Below are 20,890 nucleotides of genomic sequence, written 5' to 3' on the forward strand. Positions count from 1 at the left end.
CAGGGGCATAGAAACGGAGTGGACTGGCTATTCTTGGGGGGAAAGAGGTGAGGGGGATGCGGGAAGAGACTGGACAAAAATCGTGCACCTATGGATGAGGACAGTGGGTGGGGAGTGAGGGGGGAGGGTGGGGTGGGAACTGGGTGGAGGGGAGCTATGGGGGGAAAAAAGAGGAACAAATGTAATAATCTGAACAATAAAGATTTAATTAATAAAAAAAAACAGAAAAAAACTGAGATTTTTAAAGCCACCAAATTTGACACCAATTTTCACAAATGTGGAACTTGAAATTTCAGACCATACAGCTAGCAGGTGGCAGAGCTAGAATTCAAATCCAAGTTCACTGACTTTAAATCCAATGCTCAGTCATGGTGACTGCCTCCTCCTTTACTGAACCACCACTTCCCCCACACCCTAACACCCCACTCTCCCTTGAAACAGAGAGGATAGTAGAAAGAGTAAGACAGGAGTAGTTGTCATCTTTGGGTGTTCATTAAAAACAGGGGAACTTGTACAAAATACCACTCTAAGTTCCACCCCAGACAAAACTGAATTATATTCTTCGGTGGTGGGGCCCATGCAAAGGTTTTTTTTAAAGCTCTCCAGTAGTTCTAGGGTGCAGCCAAGGTTGAGAACCAATGGTGCACTGATGCCAAGTTCATTCATATGTTCATGTGTATGAGAACCATGACTATTTTCCTAGCCCACCTCTTCCTAGATTAAGGTCTTGCCCACTGACACATTTTGAAACCCTATGTCCAGGGCAGAGTGGGCGTCTAGTCATTTGTCCAGTGGTCAGTTCCTTGGTGGGGCACACGTCATATCAGGGTTTTCAATGCAGAGTGTGTGCATCTGATTAATCTACAGAACCCTAAGAAATACCGATGTCCTGACTCCTCTCCTCAGACAGTCTGGTAAAGGTGTTTTTTAGAGAAGCTACCCAAGTAACTCCGGCGTGCGTTCTGCATTGATAACTAGTGGCGACCCTCTTTTCTTCTAGCGCAGGAATCGCTGTTTGTGCGTGTTTTTTCCCCTCACCTGAGGATATGTTTTTATTGATTTGAGAAAGAGAGGCAAGGAGAGAGACATCGATCTGAGAAACATCCACCCGTTGCCTCTAGTTCCCGCCTAAGGAGGATGAACCCGCAAACTGGGTATGCGCCCCAACCAGAATAGAAACCTCAACCTTTTGGGCGTAGAGGACGATGCTGGGACCAACTCAGAATTGTGCTGTTTTACTCACCATTGTATCCCAAGGGCTCAACTTAGTGTTTGGCTCAAAGTAGAAATTCAGTACTCATTTTTTGAATGCAGCCCACCTTACATATGAAACAACTGAGGCTCAGAGGAGTGAAGATTGCACAGGTGGAGACGCTGGTTGTCCTTCCATTACATCTCACTAGGAAATATACAGGTGCTTTCTGGCCGCAAGTCGGATATTGAGGCTGCGGTGCCCAGTTCCAAAGGTCAAAGTGTGCTGCACACCCGCCCAGTCCCGCTTCTGCAGCGCAAGCAGATCCCGCATTTGCCCTCTGCAGGGCGTGCGGCAGCGGGCGGGTTAACTCCGGGCCCGCCCCGAAGGAGGGCCCGAGGGCGGGGACGCGGCCCGAGCAGCGGCGTCGCCGGCCGCCTCGCTCCGCTGCGCCTGCGCAGGCGCCGAGGGGTCGGGGTCGGACTCAGAAATGGCGGCCTCCATATTCTCCAGCCGGCTGCTGGCCGCCGCCACCCTGAGGAGCCACCCGCCCCGGACGGCGCTGCGGGCCGCCGCCCAGGTATGGAGCCCCGGCTCTCTCTGGCCGTGGAGGGTCGGTAGGAGGAAGGGCGAGGCGGGCGACACGGCTCCTGTGGGCGAGGCGGGCAGGGATCCGAGGCCCGGCTCGGGGTCACTTCTCCGTCGGTGACATTGGTTGACACGGGGCGCCCGCCGGGGAGCGCTGGCTGCCAGGACGGCGAGCCGGCTCAGTCCGTGAGGAGCCCGGCGTCCCGGCGGCAGCCGCTCCCCCAGTCTCCGAGGGTCTGCAGCCGCGTCTCCCGCCTCCCGACCCGCGCGGGGCCACGGCGTCGGCGGCCGGCTTCGCGGCGGGACGCGCCCTTGAGACGAACTTTGTGTTCCTTGGGGCGCCGTGGGCTGCGTGCCCTCGCCAGGGCCGCGGCGCTCGCTGACTGGGCTTTTCTGGACGCGGCCGGGAAGTGTCCTCCCTCCCCCGTCGCCGTGTTTGTTCACCGTGGTAATAAGATGGTGTGTGCTGGGTTTCCAATTGGGGAAGTGATCTTTGGAGCACTTCAGCTTTGGATAGATGATAGCATAACGGCCTCAGGTTTTGTTTGGCTTTTTGAGTGTTTACCGTGTGCCAGGCAGTTTTACCAGGCTTTTCAGCAACACAGTAAGGGAGCCGGCTACATTTGCATCATTGATGGAGAAACTGTTGCCAGGAGAGCAGGTGATTTGGGTTGGGCCAGGACGTAGGTAAAGTCAAAGCTTAGCTTTAGTTCCAGAACCGAATGGCTCCAGAGCTTGTGTGCTTGAATCTGCTCTACAGGGTTTCCCAGAACATAGGAATTGGCCGATTCTTTTCAAGGATAAAGCTTGGGGAAGGGCATCATTGGCTTTGTAAGCCAGCTATGTTCTGAAGTAACTCTTCAGACGTGCCATGCATGAATCGATTTTAACCATTATTTTTCTTTTAAAAACTATTCACACTTTCAGCCTACAGGTAGTGAGTTCCATGAGTTTGCTTCCTAATAAAAGTGTTGTTGTTTGGTCTCGAACTTTCTTGTGAGTTGTAAAAGGTGCTGTCTAGTTTTTAGAATATATTTTCATTCTAATCATAACCTTTAGCCTTTTGGAAATTCCTTTGTCAGCCTTGGTGTCTCCATATGGAGATGCCTAATCTATTGTCTTAATAGCATCTCTTCTACTCTCACATTAAGTAATGTAGCTTTAGAGTTTGGAAGGACCTCAGTAGTCTGTCCCCTTGCTTTTGTAGATGAGGACACAGAGGTGCAATCAGGGTCTTAGGAAACTTTTTCAAGATCACACATTGAATTTAGTTGGAAAGGATTATCAAAGTATTTTAGAGTGGTATAAATACTTAAAGTGGTATAAAAGCTATCAGCAGTATCCTATGTGTACTACAAATTCTTTGTAAATATGTGTTTGAAAGAAACCATACAAGTATACAGAAGTCTCCTCTTATCCATGAGCGATACGTTCCAAGACCCTCAGTGGACACCTGAAACCATGGATAGTACCAAACCCTTATATATATTGTTTTTTCTTTTATACATACACTAGAGACCCAGTGCATGAAATTCAAGCACGGGTGGGGTCTCTAGGCCTGGCTGGTGATCAGGGCCTATTGGGGCTGTCTCACCCAGGCCCTTTGGGGGGGGGGGGGGGCTGCGAGCTGGGAGGGAGGGCCTGGGGGAGGTTGGCCGTGGGAACGCACTGACCACCAGGGGGCAGCTCCTGCATTGAGCATCTGCGCTCTGGTGGTTAGTGTGCGCCATATCGACTGGTCGTTCAGTCGTAATGGTTGCTTAGGTTTTTATATATATAGATACCTATGATAAGTTAATTTATAAATAGGCACAATAAGATTGACAACAATAACTAATAGTACAATAGAACGGTTATTAAAAAAACAACAACACTTAATAGCAGTTAGGTGAGAGGTTTTGGAGCCAGTATTAAGTAAAATAGGAGCTACTTGAATGTAAATGCTCTGATACCATGGCAGATTTGATAACCAAGATGTCTACTAAATGACTAATGGGCAGGCACTGTATGCAGCATGGATATGCGGGACAAAGGGATGATTCACATCCCAGGCTGGATGGAGCTGGACAGTGTGAGATTCATCTTGCTACTCAGGATGGCAAGCAATTTATTTATTCATTTATTTTATTTTAGAGGAAGGGAGAGAGAAACATAAATTTGTTGTTCCACTAACTTATGGTTTCATTGGTTGATTCTTGTATGTGCCCTGACAAGGGATTGAACTTGAAACCTTGGTGTATTGGGAAAACGCTCTAACCAATTGAGCTACCCAGCCAGGGCTGAATGGCGAGCAATTTAAAACTTAAATTGTTTGTTTCTGGAATTTGCCATTTAATATTTTCAGACTGAGCTTGACCATTAGTTTCTAACTGAAACTACAGAAGGTGAAACCACCATGGATAAGGGTTGACTGCTGTGCCAGTTAAGGGAATTATTTAGAAAGTATGTATTATAGTTGATGTTGCAGATCAGTTCTCTGATATGATACTTGTAGGCTATTAGATGGAGAGATCCTTGGAGAAAGTCTACTGGAGAGTGATCTCTGAGCCAACTCCTTTGGGAGAGTGAAGAAAAAAGGGTTGAATAAAAGAAGAAGTAAAATTGTGCAATTGTAGTAGGGGCCTCTGCTGTTACCACAGGAGATCTGCAACTAAGATGATCTTTCTGCATTGTCACAAGTTGGGGTGAGGTATCAGATTTTTTATATCCCTCCTTTAATCCCCATTGACCAGTGATTGGATGCAGGCTGACAATATAAAGGAGGTGTGACTTTGGGTTAGGATGCTCCAATGACAGGACTCATCAGAGAGCTGCCACAACCAGCACTCCCAGCAGCTGGGGCAGTGAATGCCTTCGTGCTGAAGGGAGGATCTGGACAATACACCACAATATCTAATACATGGCTTTGACTCTTTTAAAAAAACAAAGCAAAAACAACCACATATTTTTTATTGATTTCAGAGAGGAAGGGGGAGGGAGAGAAGGATAGAAACATCAATGATGAGAGAGAATCATTGATCGGCTGCCTCCTGCACATCCCACATTGGGGATCGAGCCTGCAACTCAGGCATGTGCCCTCACCAGGAATCGAACTGTGACCTCCTAGTTCATAGGTCGATGCTCAACCACTGACCCATGCTGGCCAGGCAGCTTTGACTCTGGAGTGTATAAAAGAGTAATGGTACCAAGTCATTCAATTAATCACATATCTAGTGCCAGGTACTTTGTTAGGTGCTAGAGCTGTGGTTCTCAACCTTCCTAATGCCGCGACCCTTTAATACAGTTCCTCATGTTGTGGTGACCCCCAACCATAAAATTATTTTCGTTTCTACTTCATAACTGTAATTTTGCGACTGTTATGAATCGTAATGTAAATACCTGATGTGCAGGATGTATTTTCATTGTTACAAATTGAACATAATTAAAGCATAGTGATTAATCACAAAAGCAATATGTAATTATAAATGTGTTTTCTGATGGTCTTAGGCGACCCCTGTGAAAGGGCTGTTCGACCCCTAAAGGGGTCGCGACCCATAGGTTGAGAACCGCTGTGCTAGAGGACTGGTGGAGAGAAGAAAGTTGGGAAGGATTTTTGGTTTGTTGGGAAGATAAGATTGGTTTTACATCTACTGAATTTGGCCTTGAGCTAGAAATGCTTTGAATATCTTTAGAGATATGATAGTAAAACTCAAATGAAAGATAAGGACTAGAGATGATGAGGAAATTGTTAAAACTACAAGGGTAACATTTGACATTTAGCTGGCAGATTAGCTTTTAATTTTAAATTGTAATTTAGGTACTGTGAATGTTATATTTTATTTAGTGTAGTAGGTTTGTTGCAGTTATGAAGAACCAAGTACTATATAGAGAAAGAATTTTGAGAAGGTGTTTTTACTAAGAATAACTGCCAATTTAGTATCATATAATTATATCCCAATTTCTTTAGGTTCTGGGAAGTTCTGGATTGTTTAACAACCATGGACTCCAAGTACAGCAACAACAACAAAGGAATCTCTCACTACATGAATACATGAGTATGGAATTGTTGCAAGAAGCTGGAGTCGCCATTCCCAAAGGACAAGTGGCTAAGTCACCAGATGAAGCTTATGCAATTGCCAAAAAATTAGGTACTAATTTTAAAAAACTCATGCTACCTTGACATGGCAGCTCTGATAAGATGTGAACTGTACTTTTGGTTTAATAACAACTTTTAGTTTTTATTTTGTTAATAAAATAAAAAATAAATTTTATTTACTTAAAAGAGAAGGCAGAACTTTATGATTCTTGACATTCTAAAATTATTATGAACTCCCATAGTGCTAGTGACTTAAGAATCATTTATGTTGGCATTAGGAAGCTGAAGTCTTATTTTAAGTTGGAATATAATGTATTGAGAAGGAAATTATACTACTCCATAGTTTAAAAGTATTGTGGCTGTGATGATTCTTCAGGGAATTGGTGAAGGATAATCTTGCTGTTTATGTGATAGTAAAGAGAGGTCCAATATCCTCTCTCCCTTTTTTGACATTAAAAAAGAAGGGAGCCAAAAGGGAAAAAGAAAGTCGAGCCCTAGAATGTAAACTCTATGAGGGCTGCTTTGTCTAATTTTGTTTACTGATATCTCCCAAACTCAGAGAAGAGTAAGAGTACCTGACGCTTAGGTAATCAGTAAATATTAACATTTGTTAAGTGAATTAGGCAGTTACCTATGTTTATTAGTAGGTCCTTTTATTTATTTTTTATTTTTTTAAAAAATATATGTTATTGATTTTTTACAGAGAGGAAGGGAGAGAGATAGTCAGAAACATTGATGAGAGAGAAACATTGATCAGCCGCCTCCTGCACATCCCCCAGTGGGGATGCGCCCACAACCCAGGTACATGCCCTTGACCGGAATCGAACCTGGGACCTTTCAGTCCGCAGGCCGACGCTCTATCCACTGAGCCAAACCGGTCTCGGCGGTCCTTTTATTGATAACAGAACTCTTCGTAGCTTATATTATTTGAATTTAATCTCTGAATTAAAAAATAATTTTTGACTAGAAAATATGCTTCAGTTTACATTTTTTATAATTTAATATGAGAACTTAATAATAAGTAAAATACTAGCTATATAATGCATTTTCTTTTTAGCAGTATTTAAAATTCCACCAATATCTTAGTGGGTTAACACAATTGATTACTCTTTTATGTGCCTTTGATTAATATGGCTTACAACATGCTTTGGTGAAGCCTTTGTTTTTATTAATTTCTTAAGATGTGGAACATTAAAAAAAATTTTTTTAAAGTTAAAGTTTTATCTAGGTTTGTACTTATTTGTTTCTAGAATGGGTTTTATTTTTTTCAAAAGTGAGGGCATGTACAAGTTTCTAATGTTGTATATTATAAACTATGTTTTTTAAATGTGATTTCTTTGACTTGAAAGCATGATTTTTTATTTACAGTATTTTTTTGTTAATCTGAAAAAAATTCTTTATATTCATATTACAAGCAAACTTCTTTTTATTTAGCAGAAGCCTTTATAAAAGTTCATACTGATTTTGGTGAAATTTTTATTAATTAATGGTGACCTGTAGTTTGAACTTGCACATGGTAAATGATGTACCTCATTTTTACCTTTGAAACAATCTATGCTAATTAGACTGGGAGACCTTCTGGACGTCCTTCTGGACAAAGCCATGGTGGCGGGGCTGAGGCAGAGGCGGTTAGGGGCGATCAGGCCAGGAGGGGAGGGCTTTTGGGGGAGGGGGCTGTTGGGGGCAAGCAGGCCGGTGGGGGGGCCAGTTGGGGGCGAGCAGGCTGGCAGTGGGGGGCAGTTGGGGGCAAGCAGGCCTGCAAGGGGGGGCAGTTGAGGGCGAAAAGGCCGGTGGGGGGGCGGCAGTTGGGGGCAATCAGGCTGGCAGACAGAGTGGTTAAGGGCCAGCGGCCCCGGATTGCGAGTCAGACATCCCCCGAGGGGTCCCAAATTGGAGAGGGTGCAGGCCGGGCTGAGGGACACCCCCCTTCCTCCATGCACGAATTTCGTGCACCGGGCCACTAATATATGTATATATATGTCTCTTAAGGGTCAAGGCTTAAAGAAAACTAATGATTGTACTTCGTATGTCTATAGTATTTCTTGCAAAGATTACTTTTTAAAAATATATATATATATTTTATTGATTTCAGAGAGGAAGGGAAAGGGAGAGAGAGAGATAGAAACATCAGTGATGAGAGAGAATCATTGTTCAGCTACCTCCTGCACACCCCCTACTGGGGATCAAGCCCGCAACCCAGGCATGTGCCCTCGACTGGAATTGAACCTGGGACCGACCCTTCAGTCTGCAGGCTGATGCTCTATCCACTGAGCCAGGCCAGCCAGGGGGCAAAAGTTACTTTTTAATAACTACTTTGAGATTCAATCTTATATGTATAACCTAAATGTTAATTTCTAAAGAAGACCTAGCTAAGAAAGAAGGAAAACTTAGAAATGTAATTGAAAAAGTGTAAGTTTTTCTAATTCTATCCTGTGTCCTTAAGGATGAATTTCCAATCATTTGATTTTATTTTTCTATTTTTGTTAGTCTAATTTCTTGAGTGATTTTGTTGTTGTTGTTGTTTCTTTGTTTGTTTTACCAATGTTTTCCTTCATAATAATGCTGAATGTTTTCCATACCAATATTATTAGGGCCTGGTTTATATACAGTGAAGTCAGTAAAAGTTATTTCTTTTTCTGTTTCTAAATTATTATAATTGGTTTTCTGTAGTTTTCCATATACTTTCACATTTAGTCTAATTTCACTGTTTTGTTAGAAAAAATAATTTGTATAAACTTGAAATGAATAGCATTTATTCAAATGCCAATCTTTTTATTTCTTGATTCTTTGTAAACATCTTTAATGATTCCTAGCTATGGAAAAAAGAATAGTTATGTTTAAGATATAATAAAACTATGGTTATTTCTGGCAAATTCTCTGGGACTAGGACTTACAAGTAGTAAGGAGCAGGTAGGCTGCTCTAATTTTGATCCCCCCTTGCTACAGAAAGCATCTTGTTCATCTAGAGAGTGTGCTTCTTTTTTTTTTTTTAAATATATTTTATTGATATTTTACAGAGAGGAAGGGAGAGGGACAGAGAGTTAGAAACATCGATGAGAGAGAAACATCCATCAGCTGCCTCCTGCACACCCCCCACTAGGGATGTGCCCGCAACCAAGGTACATGCCCTTGACCGGAATCGAACCTGGGACCCTTGAGTCCGCAGACTGATGCTCTATCCACTGAGCCAAACCAGCCAGGGCGAGAGTGTGCTTTTTGTTGTTAATTTTCACCCAAGGATATGTTTTCTGTTGATTTTTCAGAAAGAGTAGAAGGAAAGGATAGAGAGAGAGAGAGAGAGAGAGAGAGAGAGAGAGAGAGAGAGAGAGAGAAAGAAACAATTGATGTGAGAGACATATCAATTGGTTGATTCCCGCATGGGCCCCAGCTGGGCCCAGGGATCGGTGTGTGGGCTGACGCTCTAACCAATGAGCCATGCCAGCCAGGGCTAGAAAGTGAGTTCTTCTTAAAGAACACTACAAATGAAGATTATAGTGGGATTAGTAACTAATAAGGACCTTTAAACCTAGAGGAACAGAAGCTACTTTTTTTAAATCATCTCCTGAGGATGTTTTTATTGATTTAAGAGAGAGGAAGGGAGAGAGTGAGAGAAACACCTATCAGTTGCCTCCCATACGCAACCTGACGGGATCAAACCCAAAACCTGGGTGAATTGAATTGAACCCACCTTGGAGTGCCACCTTTCGATGTATGGGGTGACACTCCAACCAACTGAGCCACACCAGCCAGGGCTAAGGGGTAGAGACTTTTAATAGTATATAATACGACTTTGCCTTCTTTTTTCTTGTTTTTAAAATAATTTTTAATTCTTCAATTACAGTTGACATACAATAGTATATTCGTTTCAGCTTTATAGCACAGTAATTATGCATTTATATAGCTTACAAAGTGATCTTCCTGATAAGTCTATCACCCATCTGACACTATACTTAGTTATAACAATATTGACTATATTTGCTGTACTTTACATTCCCATGCCTTGTTTTTATAATTGGCAATATGCACATCTTAATTCCTTTCCCCTTTTCACCCATCCTGCAAACCCCCTCCCATATGGCAACCATCAAAATGTTCTCTATGAGTTCATTTCTATTTTGTTTTTAGTTTCCATATATAAATAAAATTATATAGCATTTGTCTGTCTCTGACTTATTTCACTTAGTATAATACCCTCTAGGTCCATCCACATTGAAAATGGCAAAATGTCATTAGTTTTTTATGGCTGAGTAATATTTCATTGTATATATGTATCACATCTTCTTTGCCTATTCATCTATTGATGGCCATTGAGATTGCTTCCATACCTTGCCTATTATAAATAACTAGAGGCCTGGTGCACAAATCGTGCATGGGTGGGGTCCCTAGGCCTGGTCAGTGATCAGGGCCGATCGGGGCCATCTTGTTCAGTCCCAATTGGGGCTGGGCTGATCGGAGCCTGCTAGCCAGGGGGAGGGTCAGCGGAAGGTTGGCTGGCTGGCCGGGGGGAGGGACTGCGGGAGGTTGGCTGACCGAGGGAGGGACTGCGGGAGGTTGGCCAGCCAACTATGGGGAGGGACTGGCCGGGGGGAGGGACCATGGGAGGTTGGCTAGCCGGCTATGGGGAGGGAAGGCCGGGGGGAGGGACTGCAGGAGGTTTGCTGGCCAGACCCGATCAGGGCAGAGCAGGACTGGCCAGCTGGGAGGAGGGGTTGGCTGGGGAGGAGGGACTGTGGGAGGTTGGCCAGGTGGCCTGGGGGAGGGACCAGAGGAGGTTGGCCGACTGGAGGAGGTTGGCTGTGTGAGCACACTGACCACCAGGGAGCAGCTCCTGCTTTGAGCGTCCCGCTCCCTCGTGGTCAGTGTGTGTCATAGTGACTGTTTGACCGGCCATTCGGTCATAACAGTCGCTTGGGCTTTTATATATATATATACTAGGGGCCCGGTGCACAAATTTGTGCACTTGGTGGGGGGGGGGTCCCTCAGCCCAGCCTGTGCCCTCTTGCAGTCTGGGACCCCTCGGGGGATGACCACCTGCTGGCTTAGGCCCGCTCCCCGGGAGATTGGGCCTAAGTTGGCAATCAGACATCCCTCTGGCAGCCCGGAAGCCCTCAGGGGATGCCCACTTGTCAGTGGGGAGCAGGCCTAAGCTGCAGTTGGACATCCTTAGTGCTGCTGAGGAGGCGGGAGAGGCTCCCACCACCACCGCTGTACTGGCAGCTGTCAGCCTGGCTTGTGGCTGAGCAGAGCTCCCCCATGTGGGAGCACACTGACCACAAGAGGGCAGCTCTTGCTTTGAGCATCTGCCCCCTAGTGGTCAGTGTGTGTCATAGTGACCAGTCATTCCCAGTCTTTCTGCTGTTAGGGTCAGTTTGCATATTACCCTTTTATTATATAGGATAGAAGCCTGGTGCATGGGTGGGGGCCGGCTGGTTTGCTCTGAAGGCTGTCCCGGATCAGGGTGGGGGTCCCTCTTGGGTGCCTGGCCAGCCTGGGTGAGGGGCTGATGGCTGTTTTCAGTCTGGCCACACCCCCTTTAGGGTGGGGGGTCCCTACTGGGGTGCCTGGACAGTCTGGGTGAGGGGCTGAGGGCCGTTTTCAGCCTGGCCAAGCCCCTCCCCCCCTGGCGACGGAAGCTCCCAGCCTCTCCTTTTTTTCTTTTTTCTGTTTTTATTCTGGGATTTATTTACCTTCTATAGTTGAAACTTTGTAGCCTTGAGAGGAGCTCAGAGCCGGCCAGGGTGGGTGGGAGGGAAGCTTGGCTTCCTCCATCGCCAGGGGCAACCCAAGCCTCCTGCTGGCTCCAGCTCCTTGGCTGAAAGCAGGTATCTGGGGTTTATATACCTTCTATAATTGAAACTTTGTTGCTTTGAGTGGAGCTCAGAGCTGCCGCGGCAGGCGGGAAGCTTGGCTTCCTCCATCATTGGGGCAACCAAGCCTCCTGCTTGCTCCAGTTCCGTGGCTGCCGGCCACCATCTTGGTTGGGTTAATTTGCATATACCCACTCTGATTGGCTGGTGGACGTGGCTTAAGTGTAGCGAAGGTACGGTCAATTTGCATGTTTGCCTTTTATTAGTGTAGACTAGAGGCATGGGTGGGGTCTTACTGGCCCGGCCCCAATTGGGGCGGATCAGGGCTGGGCCTGTCGGGAGGAGACAGCGGGAAGTTGGCTGGCTGGCCGCCCCAATCTGGGCCCAATCAGGGCTGGACTGGTGGGGGGGGGGGGTTCCATGGGCAATTGATTGACCAGCAAGCTCCGCCCCCAATTGGAATAGGGGGGCCAATTGGGGGCAGGGCCGGCTGAGGGGAGGGGCTGTGTGTGGAGGGCCAGCCAGCCCTGCACCTAATTGGTGTGTGTGTGGGCGGTTGGGGGCGGAGCTGGCGGGGGGTGGGGCTGTGGGCCAGTCGGGGTGGTGGGGGCTAATCGGGGGTAGGGCCGTATGGGGTTGGGGGGCCGATCGGGAGCCAGCAGCCAGAGGGAAGGGCTGTGGGTGTTGACTGGCCAGCCCTGCCCCCGAATGGTGGGGTGGGGGCGATGGGGAGGCAGGGTCAGCCATGGGGAAAGGCTGCAGGCATTTGGCCAGCCGGCTCTGCCCCTGTTCAGAGTGGGGGGGGGGCAATCAGGGGTGGAGCTGGCTGGGGGAGGGGCCACAGGCAGTTGGCTAGCTGGCCCCCATTGGGGTGGGGCCAGCTGGGGGAGGGGCTGCAGGCCAATCGTGGTGGTGGGGGCCCATCAGGGGTGGGGCTGGCTGGGGGGAGGGGCCGCAGGAGGTTGGCCCCCAGTCCCACCTATAGTTGGGCTGGTTTGCTGGCCACAGTGGGCATCATGGCAACCGGTCATTCCTGTTATTTCAGTGTTCCGGTCCCTTAGCCCGACCTGCACCCTCTCCAATCTGGGAGCCCTCAGGGGAGCCCTCTCCAATTGGGAGTTTCTGTCTGTTTTTGCAATCATATGAGCGAATTGTCTGAGATCCCAACTCAATTTGGTTTGTTGCTCACAGAATAATAGAGGCATTTTTTTTCTTTGCTTCATTGGTGGAGATTTCCTGGAAGTTTTTGGATATCTTCCCTTTAATTTTTCCTAGATACTCTGATTTTACTTATGTCTCTCATCTTTGCTTTCCCTCCATCCCCCACCGCAACTGTAACTTGCTCCAGTCTCACTTTGCTCTAGTGTCTAGGACAGGGGTGGGCAAACTTTTTGACTTGAGGGTCACATTGGGTTCTTAAACTGGACCGGAGGGCCGGAACAAAAGCATGGATGGAGTATTTGTGTGAACTAATATAAATTCAAAGTAAACATCATTACATAAAAGGGTACGGTCTTTTTTTTTTTTAGTTTTATTCATTTCAAATGGGCTGGGTCCGGCCCGCGGGCCGTAGTTTGCCCACGGCTGGTCTAGGAGATCCGTCATTCCTAGATTCCCAGCATTCCTGGTGCTCCCTGTGCTCTGGGCTTCAGCTTCTGATCCTGGGGCTGCCACCAGAACTACTATTCCCAGAATTCCTGGTGCTCCCTGCGCTCTTGGTTTTCCCTTCTTGCTTTGTCTCCGTCCCGCTGCCTCCCACTCTGCCAAGTCCTCCAAGCCGCCACCTCTCCCTCTCTGCTCTTGGTCTAGTGGCTTGGGGGCGGCAAGTTCCCCAAGCTGTTCCACTCTCCGCCGGCTCTCCCACTCTGCTCTCCACCTGGCGCCTGTGTCTGCAAATTAACCCACCATCTTTGTTGGGTTAATTTGCATACTCCTGATTGGCTGGTAAGCGTAGTGGAGGGATGGTCAATTTACATGTATATCTTTTATTATATAGATCCTAGTAGATGCTGCAGTGAACATAGGGATGTATATGTCTTTTTGAATCAGTGTTTTTGGTTTCTTTGGATAAATATCCAGAAGTGGAATTGCTGAGTCCTTCTTTGTCTCTTGCTATAGCTTGTTTTGTAATCTAATTTTTGTGTGATATAAGTATTGCTACTCCAGCTTTTATTCCATTTTCATTTGCATGAAATGTCTTTTTCCATCTTTTTACTTCCAGTCAGTGCGTTGTTTGTTTTTTTTTATTTAATCTGAAGTGGGTCTCTTGTAGGCAGAATGAGCGTGGGTCTTGTTTTCTTATCCATTCAGACACCCCATGTCTTTTGATTGGAGCATTTAACCCAAATACATTTAAAGTAATTGTTAATAGACATGTAAAATTGCCATTTTAATATTCAAATTTTGTAATCTTTATTTTCTTCTTAAAGAAGTTCCTTTAACATTTCTTGTACTACAGGTTTAGTGGTGGTAAACTCCTTTAGCTTTTTCTTGTCTGGGAAGCTCTTTATTTGTCCTTTCATTCTAAATGATGCTTTGCTGGGTAGAGTAATCTTGGTTGCAGGTCCTTACTTTTCATCACTTTGAATATTTCATGCCAATCCCTTCTGGCCTGCAAATTTTCTGATGAGAAATCAGTTGACAGTCTTATGGGAACTCCCTTGTAGATAACTAAGTTATTTTTCTCTTGCTGTTTTTTAAGATTCACTCTTTGTATTTAACCTTTGGCATTTAAATTATGCTGTGTCTTGGTGTGGGCCTCTTTAGGTTCATCTTGTTTGGGACTCTGCTTCCTGGGCTTCTATGTCTATTGACTTCGACAGGTTAGAGAAGTTTTCTGTCATTATTTCTTTAAATATGTTTTCAACATTTAGCTCTCTCCTCCTCCTGGTACGCCTACGACATGAATGTTGTTACACTTAATGTTGTCCCAGAGGTGCCTTGAACCAGTGATTGCCAACCTTTCGGACCTCACGGCCACCAGTGCTCCGTGGACCACCAGTTGGCAACTGCTGCTCCAAAGGTTTCCTTAAACCAGCGGTTGCCAACCTTTTGGACCTCACGGACTACCAGTGGTCTGCAGACCACCAGTTGGCGACTGCTGCCTTAAACTATCCTCATTTTATTTGGATTCTTTTTTTTTCTCCCCTGTTCTGATTGGGTGTTTTCTGCAACCTTGTCTTCCAAATCACTGATTTGATTCTGTGCTTCACATAATCTGTTGATTCCCTCTAATATAGTCTTTATTTCAGTTATTGTATTCTTAATTTTTGACTGGCTCTTTTTTATGTTTTCCATCTCCATTTTTATGTTTTCTGTCTCTTTGTTAAAGTTCTCATTGAGTTCATCTGTTCTTCTCCTAAGTTCATTGAACATCCTTATGACCACTGATTTGAATTCTGCATCTGGTAGATTGCTTGTTTTGGTTTTGTTTAGTTCTTTTTCTGGAGTTTTGTTCTATTTGTCTCCTCATTTTAACTCCTTCCCTGTGTTTGTTTCTATGTATTAGGTAGATCTGCCATATCTCCTGATTTGGGCAGGTTGGCCTTATGTAGTAGGTGTCCTATGTGGCCCAGTGGCGCCATATCCCTGGTCACCTGGGCTGGGTGCTCTGGGGTGTCCCTTGTGTGGGTTCTTGGGCCCTCTTGTTGTTGAGCCTTGATTGCTATTGTCAAGTCAGTGGGTTGGATACACCCTCAGGCTAACTTGCTGTGAGGACTGGCCATGAGTACAATGGACGAGCTGTTGTTTGGGGCATTGGTGTCTGCTGAGTCCACCCTTTGGGAGTGTTGTTTGTGGAGCCAATTGTGGGGGTGCTCTGGACACTTGAATTTGCTCTGGGGCCTCTTGGAAGGGGCTCTGATGCAATCTAAGGTCAGCCACTGCCTGTGCCTGGCTCAGGGCCACCTGGTATGAGCTACAAAATGATCTGTAGATAATTGCCTTGTACTTGGAGGTGCCTAGGAGAGGTTAAGCTGCCAACTGAGGCCAGCTGCCATTAGTACTTGTCTTTGGGCTGCTTAGCAAGAGGTATGGGGCATGCCATAGCCAGTTGCTACTTGTTTGGAGTTGGGAACATTTGAGAGGTTTTGGGAAAGTTTGCAGCAGAATGGAGACAGGCTGTATTAAAAAGTTGCTGAAAGTCACTTGGTTGGGCCTGCAAGTTGGGTTGGATGGAGTCTCTGAGAATCAGCAAGGTAGTGCAAGTGGTGTTAGCCAGTTTAGACTCAGATTTGGTGCCTGTCTGTGCCTGCAGGCTAGGTGGACGAATTGCTTACCTAGGAACAACAGTGTCTGTCTGCATTTCTGTCAGGGAGAAAGCTGTTAATCCAGCCCTCACCTTGAAGCCAGACAATTCATTTCTTACCTGGGTCGCCCTGGCACTTTTTGAGCTGCTGCCCCATTGCCGGAGCTCAGAATGAGTGAGTCCAGCAAATAATCCTTGTGCCTAGGACTTCAGCAGCCCTCTGTGGAGCCCTGGGCTGGGGAGCCTTGTTGGGAGGCGTGGGGACTCCTCAACGAGGATGTGGATGGTGAGGAGATTCTGCAGCCAAGCTGTCCCTCCTGATTTTTAATCACCACCCCATGGATGTGGGGCCTTCCTGATCCATCTTTTTGCCCCTCCTACCAGTCTCTGTGGCTTCTTCTGTACTTCTTCATTCCTTTCCTTCCCCTTCCCTTTTCCCTTTCCCCGCCCCTCCCCTCCTCTCCCTTCCCTTTCCTCTCTTTTTTCTTTCTTTCATTCATTATTTATTTATTTGATTGATTAGAGAGAGAGATGGATTTTGTTGTTCCACTTATGTATTTATTGGTTGCTTCTTGCTCGTGTCCTGACTGGAGATCGAACCCACAACATTGGTGTATGGAGACGACGCTCTAACCAACTGAGCTACCTGATTAGGGCCTGCATATCCTTAGTTACAGGACTTCTGTTCAGCTAAGAGTTAGGCATTCTCATACATGGAATGGCTATTTTTTGACATTGTGGATAAATGACTTTACTGCATTTATAACACCACTTAATATGTATGCTTAAATAACAAAATATTGTGTCTTGCATGCTCCCCCATGCTTTTTATCTAATAGAAGTGTTTTTCTTCTAGGTTCAAAAGATGTTGTGGTAAAGGCACAGGTTTTAGCTGGTGGTAGAGGAAAAGGAACATTTGAAAGTGGTCTCAAAGGAGGAGTGAAGATAGTTTTCTCGTAAGTCATGTTTTTTGAAGAAAAACCATTAATGAAAAAAAAATCATTGTAAAAAATTCCCCTATTTATTGAATTGATGAAAATACTGAGATTTAAGTATTAGATGAGATGAGATTTTGTCTATCATGTGCTTTTGTTTTACTCATTTGGAGGAAAAAAGAATTTGAGTTGTTTTTCTTATTTCAGTCCAGAAGAAGCAAAAGCTGTTTCCTCACAAATGATTGGGAAAAAGTTGTTTACCAAGCAAACAGGAGAAAAGGGCAGAATTTGCAATCAAGTGTTGGTTTGTGAGCGAAGATATCCCAGGAGAGAATACTACTTTGCAATAACAATGGAAAGGTCATTTCAAGTGAGTAACTGTAGTCATGATATATTTAGGATGATTTTAATACGTTCAGTTTCAGAAGTTGATTATTCTGTTTATATGTATCATAAGCACAATACTTATTTAAAGTGTCATTTTTTGAAAATAGCATGGTTAATGCTATAAAGTTTAATATATATTATCGTGGCAAAAAAAGTTATAGGCAAAACCCTGCTGTAATAAAATCCACAGGATTTTTAAATTGTTAATTTGCTAAGAACACCTTAAATCATCTCTAGATTTTATAGACTGAGAAAATAATTTCTAACAGAGTAAAATTTCTAACCAAAGGGAAAATCCCAGTAAGAGAATGTGTATCCCTGGCTTCATCATTTTCTTTTTCATCCTGTTGGTATTTTTTATAGTTTGGGATTTCTTTCACTAGATAATTTGGTACTTGATAGGTTGGAAGGTAACATTCAATAACAAACGATATGATTCTAAGGAGCATAACCCTAGTTGTGCTTCCCTCTCTTAATGGAACCTAAAATGTTAATTTGAACTTAAGTCATCAGATGAAGAGAAAGCTTTTCATAGACCTGGTGCTTAAAGAAGGCATTGGTAATCATTTTGTACTGTAAATATTTGGCTTTTTGCATGCATTGGTTAAGTTTTATGAGCTGAGTCTGTGTAACTAGTTTGTCTTCTGGTATAAGCTAGATATGTATTTGGAAGCCCTGGTAAGGATTTGCTATAATCAAAATTTTAAGTCATGAAAATATTTTTCTTATATAAAACAGCTTTTTAAAAAATAGTTATTTTCTATATTGTGATTTTTGTTCCTATAGTTAATTAAATCTCCTATTAATGTTTGAATGATATTTTCAAGTGTTTTTGTAACTTTTAAAGGAGTATTTCTTAAGGTGACATTAGACAGTAGTAAAAACTACTCCGGATCTGGTATAATAAAAGGCTAATATGCAAATCGACCGAACAGCAGAACGACCGGTTGCTATGACACACACTGACCACCAGGGGGCAGATGCTCAACACAGAAGCTGCCCCCTGGTGGTCAGTGCGCTCCCACAGCAGGGAGCGCCACTCAGCCAGAAGCCCTGAGCCGGGCTCACAGCTGGCGAGCGCAGTGGCGATGTTGGGAGCCTCTCTTGCCTCTGTGGCAGTGCTAAGCCATCAGTCAGACATCCCCCGAGGGCTCCGAGACTGCAAGAGGGTGCAGGCCTGGCTGAGGGACCCCTTTCCCCCCCTCCCCCCCCCATGAACGAATTTTATGCACCAGGCCTGTAGTATAAGATAAAAATCACTGATGTCTTTACCTCTATAGGTGTCTCTATATAGTAGAATTTAGTTTTGTAAGTTATTTTAGAAATCTCATGACAATATCCTTATATATTACACACATTTGCAAAAATTGTATTCACTACATTTTTATATCAACATCTATCATTTTGCTACTTATTATGTTTTCACTTTTGGTTATAGCCAGAAACAAGGTATAAATGCCTGAACAATTTGAGATATGAGTCCCATTATGTTGTACATTCAGAGTAGCTCATATTGATTGCAGTAACTGTAGCAAATTGAATCTGCATTATTAAAGATATTATAATACTCTTAATTGTATCTTATTAAAGACATATTAACATTAGGGGAAAGGATGACATTTGAATTCATTTTAAGAACTTGAATAATCAGAGAACTATTTTAGTCTCATTAAGGAAATATGTTTTTATTTCATTTGCAAAAGTATTGCATAGTTGTAATAATCCAGACTAAAAATTTCATCGTACTAGTGACACCATTTGGCCAAAGATATTATAATGTTAAAATAACGTGGAGTTGGTTGGTATTACTTTTGGGGATATAGTGAATTGTTTTTTTGAATCCCTGTGGACAGGTCCTTATTAAACAACAAAAAAATTAGCTATTGATAAAAAGAGCATTTTTTTATTGAATTAAATTCATGTACATAGGAGTTAACTGTGTATTCCATCAGGAAGCCGGGGGCAGATACTACCATAGAATTGGTGTTCTAAGAAAAATCAATTTAAGTACCTACTCTATCTTGGCACTTTTTAAAAGTCAGATTTCTTAACATTTGCTCAGTGCCTGTTGTATACATTTCTAATTTAAAAGGTCACATTTGCTACTTTATTTTTCTAGTAGAACATTATAATCTGCTGCAAATTGGTGGTACTATATCAATTTTCTATTTTGCCTGGAATAAATATTAAATGTGTTATAAGAATTATATATTTTATTTTTCATGTTTTTACTTTTTAAAAAGAGATCTTTATTAAGTGGCTTCTTTGTCATGTTATTTTAAAGTAATTTATTTTAAGGCAAACCTTTCTGCAAGCTAAAAGAGAAGGGAAATGTAGGCCAAGAAGGTGAAAATAGCATTATTAATTTATTTGAAATTATAACTGTTTGCTACAACTTACATTGTTCTGAAAGTTTATTACTAAAATTTAAAAATCAGATTGTTTAAACAAAAACAGCTATTCACTCAGCAGTCATGATAGAATTCAGAACTGTAGTCATTTTTTAACTGATCTTTATTTAACCCATGTAAGCTTTCTTCTGACCAGCTGGCTACAAATTTTGGGGTTTCTTTCTAATTTGTCAGGGAATTAGTACATTAAAGCCTATTTATTCATTTTTTTATATATTATTATTTCATATGGGTTTTTTTTAGCTTTTTCTTTAACTTATAGCCAACTCTTAGAGATCTAATCATTACTTTAGTGAGAATTTTATATTATCTTTTTTCTCCTAGAAGTGTTTCCTTCTGTATAGATATAAGTATATATTTTTATTGTTGATAATATTACAGATGTCTCCCATTTCCCCCCATTGATCCCCCTCCTTCCAGCCTCTACACACACTCCCAGGTTTTCACTACCCTGTTGCCCGTGTCCATGGGCTATGCATATAAGTATATAAGTTCTTTGGTTTATCTCTTCTCATTCCTCCATCCCCACATCAATGTATGTCAATTTGTCCCATGCTTCCATGCTTTGGGTCTTATATTGTTGATCGATTCATTTTGTTCATTAGATCTACAAATAAGTGAGATCATGTGATATTTGTCTTTCTCAGACTGGCTCATTTCACTTAACATAATATTTTCCAGGTCCATCCATGCTGTCCCAAAGGGTAAGAGATCCCTCTTTTTTACAGCTGCATAATATTTCATTGTGTAAATGTCCCACAGCATTTTTATCCACTCATCTACTGATGGGCACTTGGACTGTTTCCAAATCTTAGCTATTGTAAATTGTGCTATGAACATAGGGGTGCATACATTCTTTCTTATTGGTGTTTTGGAATTTTTAGGCTCTATTCCCAGAAGTGGGATTGCTGGGACAAATGGCAGTTGCATATTTAATATTTTGAGGAAACTCCATACTGTTTTCCATAATGGCTGCACCAGTCTGCTTTCCAGCCAGCAGTGTACTAAAGTTCCCTTTTCTCCACATCCTTGCCAACACTTGTCATTTTTTATTTGTAATGCCCATCTTTGAATTGGAGTGTTTGTCTTCTTTTTCTTGAGTTGTATGAATACTTTATATATTTTGGGTAGTAATTCCTTACCAGATGTATTATAGGCAAATATGTTCTCCCATTCAGTGGGTTCCCTTTTCATTTTGATAGTGCTTTCTTTTGCTGTTCAGAATCTTTTTATTTTGATGTAGTTCCAT

The 20,890-nt window shown here is 43.5% G+C and overlaps 1 protein-coding gene across 1 annotated transcript in view; it reads left to right on the forward strand.

Moving 5' to 3' along the window:
• Positions 1-1,615: 1,615 nt before the first annotated feature.
• The window catches only part of SUCLA2 (succinate-CoA ligase ADP-forming subunit beta), an 81,705-nt gene continuing 62,430 nt past the window's right edge, over positions 1,616-20,890 (forward strand). The window contains exons 1-4 of the mRNA XM_036298024.1: positions 1,616-1,772; positions 5,727-5,907; positions 16,765-16,864; positions 17,051-17,213. Coding sequence (XP_036153917.1) covers positions 1,683-1,772; positions 5,727-5,907; positions 16,765-16,864; positions 17,051-17,213 — 534 coding nt within the window. The 5' untranslated portion in view covers positions 1,616-1,682. The remainder of the gene's footprint in view (positions 1,773-5,726; positions 5,908-16,764; positions 16,865-17,050; positions 17,214-20,890) is intronic.

The sequence above is a fragment of the Myotis myotis genome, unplaced genomic scaffold (genome assembly GCF_014108235.1).
Source record: "Myotis myotis isolate mMyoMyo1 unplaced genomic scaffold, mMyoMyo1.p scaffold_m19_p_3, whole genome shotgun sequence".
In the NCBI taxonomy this organism is placed as follows: domain Eukaryota; kingdom Metazoa; phylum Chordata; class Mammalia; order Chiroptera; family Vespertilionidae; genus Myotis; species Myotis myotis.